Raw genomic sequence first — 11,803 nt, forward strand, 5'->3', positions numbered from 1 at the left:
AGCATATCTTTTAGATATAGCTGTTCCAAATTCACATAATATAACACAGACATATAACACAAAAATTAATAAATATTTAGAGCTCTCCGTTGCTATGAGAAATCTTTGGTGTTTAGAAAAAAATTCGATTTTACCACTTGTAATTTCAGCAACGGGAATCTCTTTTTAAAAATTTAAAAATTCTGGATTTAGATAACACATTGGTAGTTGAAATTCAAAAAGGTATATTATTATACTCATGTCACATCGTGACATGTATTTCCCTTTGTTATTATTTGCTTTCGTTCTATTAAACCCGGTTCTTTTTAGAACCACCATTTGTTGTTGCTTTATGACTTCCGCCCGATAATAAATTTGTATTAATATGTAGTTGCGGGCTATACGATGACAACTTTTATTATTGACATTATTCTTAACCAAAATTTTTTGACAGTGCAAAAATGTGCCATATTTGACAATAAAATACAGTCGATCAGATATTTGGAGTAGAACGATAGTTCTTTTGGAAATCAAGCAACCCCCTCATTCGTTCTGTTCTTCTCTAGTTTTTCCGCACTTGATTAACGGGATTGGTGCATTTGATATGCTCGATTAAAAAAGTACATAAGAAAAAATAATCAATCGTTCCTGTAATGTTATTGCTGTCGGCACAAGTCAGTTTTCTCTGGGGCGTGAGTTGTGCCACATCCTGTATTTATAACAAAAGTAAAATTATTCTTCAAAATATAAACCATCAGATTCGATGACTTTTCTCCATCGATCCAATAATTTCCGGATCTGGTTATGGTACCAATCCTTGTTCTTGGATGCAAAAATTTTTTCCCTCAAAGAAAATGCGGCATCGCTCGGAATAATCCATAATCCGAAGGAACAACGAGGGCTATAGGCAGGATGTGGTAAAATTTCAACTCCATCCATTTCCTGTAGTTTGAGCTGTGTTTGGCCAGCACGGTGACCGGAAGCCTTATTTTTTTTTAGCATATGGTATTATTGAAATAAACGCATTTTGATATTCAAATTTGTATTTGCTTCATGATTTACGACATAATGTCCCAATATCTTAACAATAAGATCTATTAAGGGATCTTTATTATGGACGTAGACGAGTTCCTCCCAGCGGTCAGTTTACACACACAGATGGTCGGTACTTAGCTGTTATCTGTAGACGAGTTGCTCCCGCTTATTGTCGAAGGATTAAGCAAGGCGGCAGGTATATTTTTGAGTGCAAGATAAACGAATATTTACTAAATAAAATGTTTACTCCCAGGAATATTATTATACTCGTGTCAAAAATGGATTACTCCCTAGAATTCGAACTTTTAGGGAAATAACGTTTTTCATGTTGTGTGTAACTAGAATTTTCAAAAGTTAATTTGAATGCCTGAGGTTGGTTACTTTGAATTGAGAGATTAAATCCAAATAAATATGCCGCCAGTAACCAAAATTGATTGTGAAACGAAAAATCATCTATTACTTAGCAAGAAATTAGTCATTTGCAACTGTTACAATTAATTTGCTTTCTTACATTTTTGGGATATCTTTTGTTTGTCACCAGAAACCACATAGCCTTCAACCTAACCAAATTTATGGCAACCTAGTAACGAATATCCCTAAATCCTAGGGAGTAATCCATTTTTGACACGAGAATACAACAAAATTTATTCTAGGAGTATTCCATTTTCATAATTTTCTATTAATTTTTGTAATGTCTCCTTTTTGTTTCTTACGTCGTTTCTCAACTTTTTCATTCCTTTGTTTGCAGATTGAATTTTGCTATACGTATACAGCGTGTCCCAGAATTGGCGCCATATCCTTGTATGGCAGATACAGAATCGTTAAAGAAACTCATATTTGTAAAAAAAAATGTCCAGGCTTCAAGGGTTTAAGAGTTAGAGACTATTAAAATTGACCAATGAGGAGAAAATTTTTCAAATTGAACTTAAGGGTGCTGTGAACTACTAGGCAAAATCGAGGAAAATGGTGCAAACGCGGATCGTGTTTCAGCCCACATTTTTAACTTTGAAAAAGCGGTCGATGTGTCTACATATTGGTAATATCTGTATCAGTGACGCTACGTTGACAGATTTTTTTAAATATTTGTATATTTGAAGAAAACCGTATTAATGCTAAAAACGGGAATCGTCATAACTCCCTCGAAAATAAGATTTTTATATTGAAATTACACTCAATGTGTAGCTGTTAATGTTATCTATTCAGCTACAATCGTAGATTTTTGTTTAAGGTGATATTTTGTAAGCAAAGATAGAATTTATAGATAACGACTTTTAAAATAAAATAAGAAATAGGCAACACAACTTACAATAAGAGGGTAGATTTATGAGGGTCTCAGCAGGTAATAAGTGAAACGACTCTTCCAAATGTTTGCGGTAAGTAAAGCGCGTAAACAAGGAGGTACATAATATCCATGTCGTTATTACTAGAATTTGGTCGGCTACTAACAGCACGCAGTAGTGGGTATTGGTCAATATGATAAAATAATTTCACAAGGGTTTTCCACATCACCTCAGAGGTACTCTAATTGATGGGTTGGCTCTTATGAAGGCCTCAGCAATAGCCCTATCTCCATTAAATTAGTGCGACTTATCAACTTTCTTTAATTATAAAAAATGTATTATTATTTTAACAAAAATCTGTTTTTCGAAAACTGATATAAGAATTTTAATAAATTTATTTATTCCTTATCTAAATGACTAGAAATTAGAATTGAATTAAATTTAGAAGATTAAACCATGGAAAATTATAACTCTTTTTTTAGTATTCTTCTAATCGGCTGTCCTCTTTTATGTCTAGGATCTACTAATTCCGGAAGTAAAGCCCCAAAATAAAATTCTTCCAAGTGATTGTCCATATTTTCACACCAGAATCTATCGTCTTTTTTAATTATGCAGTATTTTAAATCCGAATTGAATTTCTCTTTCGTTGGAGTGTAAACAACGAAGTAACAAATAAATTGACCTTTTGTATGATAACTAATTGTTGCAGCATAGCATCTACCTCCATAAAATCCTTTTAAAGAAAAATTTATTCTTTTACCCCCAACAAATTTATTTAGAATTGAATTATAAGATTCCGCTGGTTTCCGGGATTGTTGACCGTCTATTTGCATCTCTACCTGACAGAAACTAAACTCTCATTTTGGAACAGATCGGTCGTGAAAGCCTTATTTCCTCGAAGAATTACAAAGTTATTATTCTAATAATGATGGTATGAGACACAAATAAATTCAATGCAGTCAAAAATAGAATAGCGCCCAAAAATAGTACCTATATTAAAAAACGAGTTTCATAAGGAAGTGTTTATTTCATGAGTCCAAGTTTATAAAACGAGTCTCAAAGCGCGAGTTTTATAAAGGACGAATGGAATAAACGCCTCATGAAACGGGTTTTTTAATACTATTTTTTCTATTTTGCACCTTTCGAGCCGTTTTTAAATCAAAAGTAAGAATTTTAAAATTCTGGAAAATTTTATGATGGTTGGCAAAAAACAATTGAAACCTTTGTCGGCTTTGGGATATTAGCGCGTATTTGCTGATGCTGCCAGAATCCTCTAGACTTTAGTAAATTGTACTACCCCTATTATAGAACCACTTTTAGGTGTTACGATTCTGTTTTTGGTATTGTAACAGATCTGTCACCGACGCAAATAGAAAAACATTTATTATAACATTCTTCCTCGAAGAATCAGTAATTTCAACAACAGTTTATAACAAAACACGTTTCCTGAAACTTTGTTCGAATGGATGTTTTGGAACTAGAATTTAAAAACGTGCAATTTATCAGCGTACGGAGTATACTACAGCGTGATCACTGATCAACAATGACTGAGTCTGTTGGCAATGAAACAATTGAAAAGTACCGGTGTTTTTTGTCTCGTAGTTGGCACTGACAGGATTTTTTAACTTTAGACGACATTAAGAACATTTTTGGTTATGTCAGTTATATTTTTGCTATTACAAAAATGAACCTTTCTTGGTAAATATCAAATTTGCCAACTTTTATTGTTACCAACAGATTCAGTCATTCTTGATCACATCGTATCTTCGTCCTACAGTCCAGCTGTTTCTGTTCAACGATCACCGGCACCGCTTCGTCAGGGGCAAGGGAACGGTAACTAGGTATAATGTCATAAATTTGTCGGAAAGCACTTACACTGACTAAATATGAATAAATAATTCGTGGAAACTTCGGTGATGGTTACTGGAACTGTAAATTCTAAGTAGCGATGCGATTGATGGACATTTTCAATGCGAGAACAATGAATTTGTATTCGATTAAATTCTAAACTGTATACAGTTTAACTTCGACAATTCGGACACACTCTGGTTCTCTATTAATTTCTTTTAATCGATTCGTAAAAAAACGTAACATAAGTATGGCAACATCGTGACTTCAAAATTTTCAAAATTCCTAACCAAACTTTTCTTCAGATATACAGATCGTTTTTTTAAAGTTGGAATACATTATACCTATTGCTTCATTGAAATTTTTTTGTGTGCCTAGTATTATAAATTCATAGGTGACAATGGAATAGTGGAAATTAAATAAAAAATAAAAATTTCACACCGAAGGAAGTAATTTTGAATATGAAAATTAAATATTGTGAGCTGAAAAACAACCAGTTTTCACTCAAAAGAAACGATTCATACTATTGACTATTGAGTGATGATGTACGAAATTTTATGTGGCAACTGTGTGCGTGTGGTATACTCGTAGTTGACATTGGTATGACATTTCATATGCCTGCATTTGCTTTTTTTTATACTATTGCTTGTCTCGCTAACATCAAAATTAACAACAAAAAGGATGAATTAAACTTTAGGAAATTTGATGTACTCGATTTTTTTCCAATTGACTGTAAGTTGTACAGGAACAATTATATATCAAGATGAAGAATTTTATTTAAAAATGTTATCAAAATTGAAGGAGTTTTATATGGATCATTTACTAGTACAAATATTACTTATTAACGTGCAGATAAATAAACTAAGGAATTATAGGTACAATCATGTTCAATACAACAATTGTATTTTTCGAGGGTAATGTGGGTTCAACATTGAACAATATTTTTGCCAGAAAACTTGTGTACTGTGCAAAAATATACTTTTCTTGAATTCAACAAAAGAGGTTTATAATCCTCTTCTCCGGCAGGTAGGTATTCAGATTAGTATAAACTGCATCCTATTCTAATTTTACTGCCATTACAGTCCTACGTAGAGCAAAATTCAGGCGTTGAACAGTAAAGCTTGGAGATTACCCTCGTAAAAATACGAAGTGCGGCTGTATTTATTACGTGCATTTTGTGACAATAACTCCCGCTGAGAAGGGTCCCGGCAAACCCATTATTGACAGACGTCATGGTAGATCCAGCGTTTGCAGAGTATGCAACCCACATTGCACGAAACCAGAATTTTATTTTACTTCACAGCACCCTTAAGGTCGTTGAAAGTGAGCCATGTAAAAAATCTAAATCCAAGTGTTAACGAAGTTTGAATGATTTTTTTTGACATTACTGACGTTTCTAAATGTCATAGATATTTAGATGGTTATTTTAAAGAAATTCCATGATCACAAAAAAAAAACTATAAAAATCTTTATTAGAAACCATCGTATTCAATAACAATTAATTTCACATAAGATGTTCAAACTGCCTTCCACCCATTTCAATACACAGAGTTGCTCGTCGCAGCAAGTTATTTAGACTCCTGCAGTCTGTTTTTCAATTCTTCCAAAGTGTCCACTGACTCACGGTATATGTAGTCTTTATAAATTGATTCCACAGAAAAAAATCCACTTCTCGACTGATCCACCTATGCGGATATCATGTATTCAGTACTTGCTGGGTTAACTTTGAATTTTGGGGAGGGACACCGTCATGCTGAAACCATATTTGTCTCCTCAAGTTTAAATCGATGTCTTCTAATAATTCCGGAAGATTGTTTTCAAGAAAATCTGAATAATCTTCACCATTTAAACGTCAAGGAAGACGAAAAGGTCCTATCTAAAAATACAAACATTACAAATCTTAGATTAAAAGTGAAATCACTAAAGTTATTAGTATTACCAAGCAATCATCAATTATTCCAGCCCACACATTAGTAAAAAAAAACGTCTAACTCCAATAATATTTGGATTTTCATCCGCCCAGAAGTGCCAGTTATGAGTGTTATACATCCCTTCTCTTGAAAATGAGCATTCCTCGGTAAAAAGAATATTCCGAGCGAAGTTTGGATTCAGCTCATTTTGCTGCAACAGTCATCGGCAAAATCCTATTCTTCTAGGATAGTCTGCTTCTTGAAGCTGCTGAACTCTCATATAATAATATTGAGAAGGATGTAACTGCTGTTCTTGAATAATGCTATGTGTAGGGGATTTCGAAGAACTAACCATACGCGCAATTACACGAACACTTCTTGGGTCATCAAAGTCATCATCGACAGCAGTTCGAGAACTGCTTCTTCCACTTCTACTTTACGTGCCTGACGTGGAGTTCCCGCTACACTTTTTTTTACTGGCATTACACTACCCGTTTCTCTAATTCGACTGAGTAGTTTTAATATGACGTGATTGTCGGGATGACGCCGATCGGGAAAACGAATGGCATACTCACGAGCAGCAGCTGCTGCATTACGGTCATATTGGCCATAGAGGATGGCCATTTCTAAATATCCTTCATTAGAAAATGACATAACTGACAAAATTATGAAAAAACGTCAGTGTCAAAATAATTCATTCAAAATCATAATTTTTTTACATGGCACGCTTTGGAAATTGTTGTAGTCTTTTAGGAAAAATGCTTCCTCATTGGTCAACTTAAACAATTCCTAGCTCTTTAATCCTTGAAGCCTGAACAATTTTTTTGCAAATTTGGATTTCTTTAATGATCACGATTCTGCTATTCATCGGTATGGCGCCAATTCTGGGACACGCTGTATGTTTGAAAACTAATAAGTACATCTAAAAAAGCAAAAATGGAAGGATGACTAGAATAAAAATTATTTTTTAAATGTGCAGATAATAATTACCACCCCTGCAATGCAGTCTAATCCCCAACCCTTCGCTAGCTGCATTCAAGATTAGGATATTTTGGGTACCGGGAGGAACTCATCTCCGCCGCTTTATTATTGCCACAACTGTGGGTCTTTTACAACTGTATTCGTAAAATTGAACAAATTCACCTAAGCATGTCAGTTTTACAGGGTAGTAATTGTTAAAGAAGATTTATAACACCACAAGCCAACGAGTACCAATAAAGGTAATTTTTCCCTTAAAATCGATTTAATTCGAAAACTATCAAACAAAAACTCAACTTGAAGCGAATAATTCTATATCTTGGTTAGATTTCGTTATGCTGTTTGTTATATTACGCTCTAACAGTAATTAAGAAATAATAATTGACTTTGTTTGTATCTACGAGTATCTATCTAATGTTTTTTGTGCATTCTTATGTAAAATAATGTAAATATTTCTGAAATAAAAATGTAAATTTTGAAACATTCTTTTGCTCTGGTATAACCGTAAATGGAGAGAATTGTCAAAGGATTACCTCAAGTAGGTAGGTACTGAACTCCGATGCCGTCAAAACACGCGGCGCGGCGGAGGATTATTACAGGTAGAGATATTTTCATATTTGATGGCGGAAACAAAAAACTGAGAAATGTCACAAATTTATACAGGGTGATTCATCTTTTACCGCCGGTGGCAAAATTGACCTTAAAAATTATGATTCCACTTTCATATTTTGCAGACCTAATTTATTATCCATAAGGCACATAATTGTTATTGAAAACGAACCAGCTGAATCGTGTTTATGTGCGAGCGAGGGATTACGCAAAGTTGTACTGGTCGACTTGTTCGGTACTATTTCGTCCGGACACTGATAATAATACAAATAAACAACAAAAGCAAGCTTATCTTTTAGATATAGCTGTTCCAAATTCACATAGACCTGGTTGTATAAAGCGATGTCAATTCGTTGTTAAAGTTAACATACTGTCAAGCTATCTGATTGGGGGACATTTAAAATTGGTTTTGAATCAGCCAATCAAATGGGCGAATTTCCGACTTGATGCCTTGTTAGCTGACACGATGTTAACTAAGCTTTATGCAACCGAGCCATAATATAACACAGACATGTAACACAAAAATTAATAAATATTTAGAACTTTCCATTGCTATGAGAAATCTTTGGTGTTTAGAAAAAAATTCGATTTTACCACTTATAATTTCAGCAACGGGAATAGTACCGCAATCTCTTTCTAAAAATTTAAAAATTCTGGATTTAGGGAACACATTGGTAGTTGAAATTCTAAAAGGTGAGGAAGTTTCATAACATTTACACAGAAGATAATAGAGAGTTATTGCAAAGTGAAATAAAGTTGCTTTTATTTAAGGAACTTTAAATAAAGTATCCTGTATTAAAATTTTTACGTCGGGTTTAAACAGTGTTATTGCAACCTTCTCTCTTGCTTTATACTTTATTTTGACACATCCTCTATTTTGACAACATTGACAGATGTCAAGTCAAATACAAAACTAACCTAACAATTTGTGTACAACGTGTGTAACTAAAATCAACATAAACATGGAAGAACAATTAGAAATAGCCATCCTTGCGGGTGCTAACGACCAAGAAATTGAAGAGCTACTTCTCCACAACATTATTGGAGTTGAAGAAAATAACGCTATACAACCCGTTGAATTTAATTTAAATAATATGAGTGATGATGAAGTTAAAGCAAACTTTCGTTTTCAAAGAGAAGATATAATACGACTCAGAAATGCTTTGCGAATACCACAGAGAGTTATTTCTAACACCAGGAATAATGTGGATGGTAATGTAAAATATTAAATATATATGCTCAGCATAAAACAATATACCAAAAATTCAACATAAATAACACAAATAAATCACCTTTGCAGGAACCCTGGCACTATGTATGTTATTAAGAAGACTCAGTTATCCTAATAGATTAGTGGATTTGGCAAATTTTTTCAACTATTCTTCCCAATCACTATCCCACATCATTTCAACAATGGCAAATTTTATTGTTGAAAATCATGGACACCTTTTAGAAAATTTAAATGCACATCAGTGGCTTAATAGGAATAGATACCAACTATATGCACAAGTAATTTTACTTTATTTAAGCAGAACTCCTTTAATAAATATAATTTTTAGTCTATAGTTAACATGGGAGGAGCTATCCAGAACTGTTGGGGGTTTATTGATGGTACAGTTAGACCTATATGCAGGCCATCAAATAACCAAGATGAATATTATTCTGGACACAAAAGACTACACTGTGTCAAATATCAGTCAGTGTTAACTCCAGATGGATTGATAGTTAATCTAAAAGGAGCTTTTCCTGGCAGAAGACATGACGCTGGTATTTTTCGGGAGACGAACTTGTATGAAGAGTTGGAACCGAATGTTCTGTTTCCAAATGGCGAACATTATGTTTTATATGGAGATCAAGCATATGGTGTTAGACGATTGTTGCTGTCCCCATATCCTGGTCAACCGGCAAATTTATTACCCCACCAGATTGTGTTTAATAACACCATGAAAGTCCTTCGTGTCTCAGTTGAGTGGGGTTTTCAAAAAATCATATCTCAATTTGCATTTGTGGATTTTAAGAAAAATCAAAAACTACTTCTTAATGACATAGAAACTTTCTATAAATCTGCAGTCATTCTGACCAACTGTCACACATGCTTGTATGGAAGTCAGACTGCTAAATACTTCAATGTTATGCCACCTATTTTGGAAGAATATATTGTTTGAAAATTAAGATGCTATTAATAATATCACCAAAACCTCACTGAAATGAAATACCTCTATAATTCATGTCAATAAAACATATTAGATTTCAATAACTTATTAATCACTTCCTGTTGGGAATCAAATATTTTTTTATATTGTTCTGACTCAAACACAAACTTTTTTTCTGCTAGGGCAATATTCCTTTCGGCCACTGCAACTTTTCTTTCTTCAATTTTCAATCTTTTTTCTTCGAGTTCCATTTCCTTCAAATTTTTTTCTTTCAAATAGTCCAAACCACTTCTTCTCATATAAGAGGTTTTTTTGGCTCGACTTCTTATAGGTCCTAGAAAATGTGCACATGTGAAAAATATGTACCTAGGTATTGCAAAAAATAGTTGCAATTTTTATAACACTTAAAATATCAAGTCAATTCACATACCTAGAATGTTTCTTGAATTATTCTGGTTCTTAGGTAGAATAATTTGATTGGTAGATTGCCCAGGACTTTGTTCATTTCCCACACAAAAAGATTCATTTGGTTCTGTAGGGGGTTCCGGTTCAACATTTTCATGTTCAGATCTTTCTACTAAACAGTTATTTGTTTTGTAATTAAAACATAAATAATAAAGAAAAGCTTACCTCGGTTTTCATTAGTTACAATAGAAATTCCTGGATCATACTCGTGCTGAGACATGAAATTGGCGATATTTTCGGACTCTATAAAATTAAACGCTACGCAGTCTCTAGCTTCTTTCCCAATTTCTGTCTCAGCTTTTTTCTTCTCAATTGTAGTTTTTTTTTCTTGTTTCTTGCTTCTTATGTCCTCCAATAGATCATGCACTTCTTGCAGCAGCACATCTTTTTCAGAGTAAGGTTCTTCTACACCTGAACTAAAATGTTTTAAATTTTAATTAAAATTTAGCAACACAACTATCTCACATAACTATAATAATTATGTACCTACCTCTTTTCATTCCTTGCTTCCTTACTTTCCCACTGAGTCAGCAACAGTTGTATGTGCTGCCGAATGGTTTTCACGGAAAATTCTTTCTGCGTCACCTGCATAAGATTATTTTTAATTTCCTCCCAAACAGCACATCCGTTGGAAAATGGGTTTCGAGAAACTATTTCTCTGAGAAGAACAACATCGTCCTCGTATTTAAATCTTTGGCGTTTTTTGTCTTTTTCTTGCATCGTTAAGTATTAAGTAAAAGACACAAAAAAGTTACACAAAAAATCAACAGAAATAAGTGAAACTGAAATGACTCAAATGAACGTCTTTGCACGTGTTCACGTGTAGCGTAGCAAAATTTGTAACACAGAAGACTAGCCAAGAGAAGGGTTTACCACAACTGTATGCTGTTGACGTTAAATTGACAGCTCTTGACGTTAAATTGACAGTACACTTTTATGAAATGTCAAAATAAGGGGACTTTAATAAAAGAAACCTTTGCCTGTATTTAAATTAAATAAAGTTGGCCCGTATTTTAATAAAGGAAAATATTTAAGGGAACATCAAATACGCATGCGCAGATCTCAAATAAAGGAAACTTTAATAAAAAATCCTTAAAAGAGAGGTTGCAATAACTCTCTAATATGAAAACACAACCAAGTCAAAATGTGGAGGCGAGACGCCGGTAATTATGTTGATTAGCACTGCACCATTACCGGGGGTGTCGAGTTGGGCCAACGCCGCAGGAGCCCATAATCCTGGCGTCCCAGTTGGGCCAGGTACCCCTTAAATAATTCTCGGTCAACTAAATGAGCTGATAACTAAGATAATGAAGAAATATTATTATGTACTTAGGTAATTTTAAAAAAAGGACAAATATTTTCCATTAGTATCTAGAAGGGTAAAGTACTGCCATGGATGTCAAAGTTATATTGAGCGAAAGGGGAAAATAATCATTATTAATAGTGAACGGTTATAAATTTTGTGAAGCGAACACGCTTTGCAATGGTCAGATCGGTTGGCGATGCATCAATAAAACAGCAACAGTGTCAAACGTAAAGTTGTAAA

General features: G+C 33.7%; 1 protein-coding gene across 1 annotated transcript; it reads left to right on the top strand.

Annotated features, from left to right (window-relative positions):
* The first annotated feature begins 8,359 nt into the window (after window positions 1–8,359).
* Window positions 8,360–9,823, top strand: LOC138130005 (uncharacterized). The gene is made up of 3 exons (XM_069046358.1): window positions 8,360–8,851; window positions 8,940–9,148; window positions 9,199–9,823. The coding sequence occupies exons 1-3, from the start codon at window positions 8,602–8,604 to the stop codon at window positions 9,802–9,804; spliced, it is 1,065 nt and encodes a 354-aa protein (XP_068902459.1). The 5' UTR covers window positions 8,360–8,601; the 3' UTR covers window positions 9,805–9,823.
* The last annotated feature ends 1,980 nt before the right edge of the window (window positions 9,824–11,803 follow it).

Source organism: Tenebrio molitor, chromosome 4 (assembly GCF_963966145.1).
Source record: "Tenebrio molitor chromosome 4, icTenMoli1.1, whole genome shotgun sequence".
In the NCBI taxonomy this organism is placed as follows: domain Eukaryota; kingdom Metazoa; phylum Arthropoda; class Insecta; order Coleoptera; family Tenebrionidae; genus Tenebrio; species Tenebrio molitor.

Coding starts and splice junctions, on each gene's coding strand:
- LOC138130005 (XM_069046358.1), top strand. CDS start 8,602: ATGGAAGAACAATTAGAAATAGCCATCCTTGCGGGTGCTAACGACCAA. Junction 8,852..8,939: donor CACCAGGAATAATGTGGATG/GTAATGTAAAAT, acceptor TCACCTTTGCAG/GAACCCTGGCACTATGTATG. Junction 9,149..9,198: donor GATACCAACTATATGCACAA/GTAATTTTACTT, acceptor TATAATTTTTAG/TCTATAGTTAACATGGGAGG.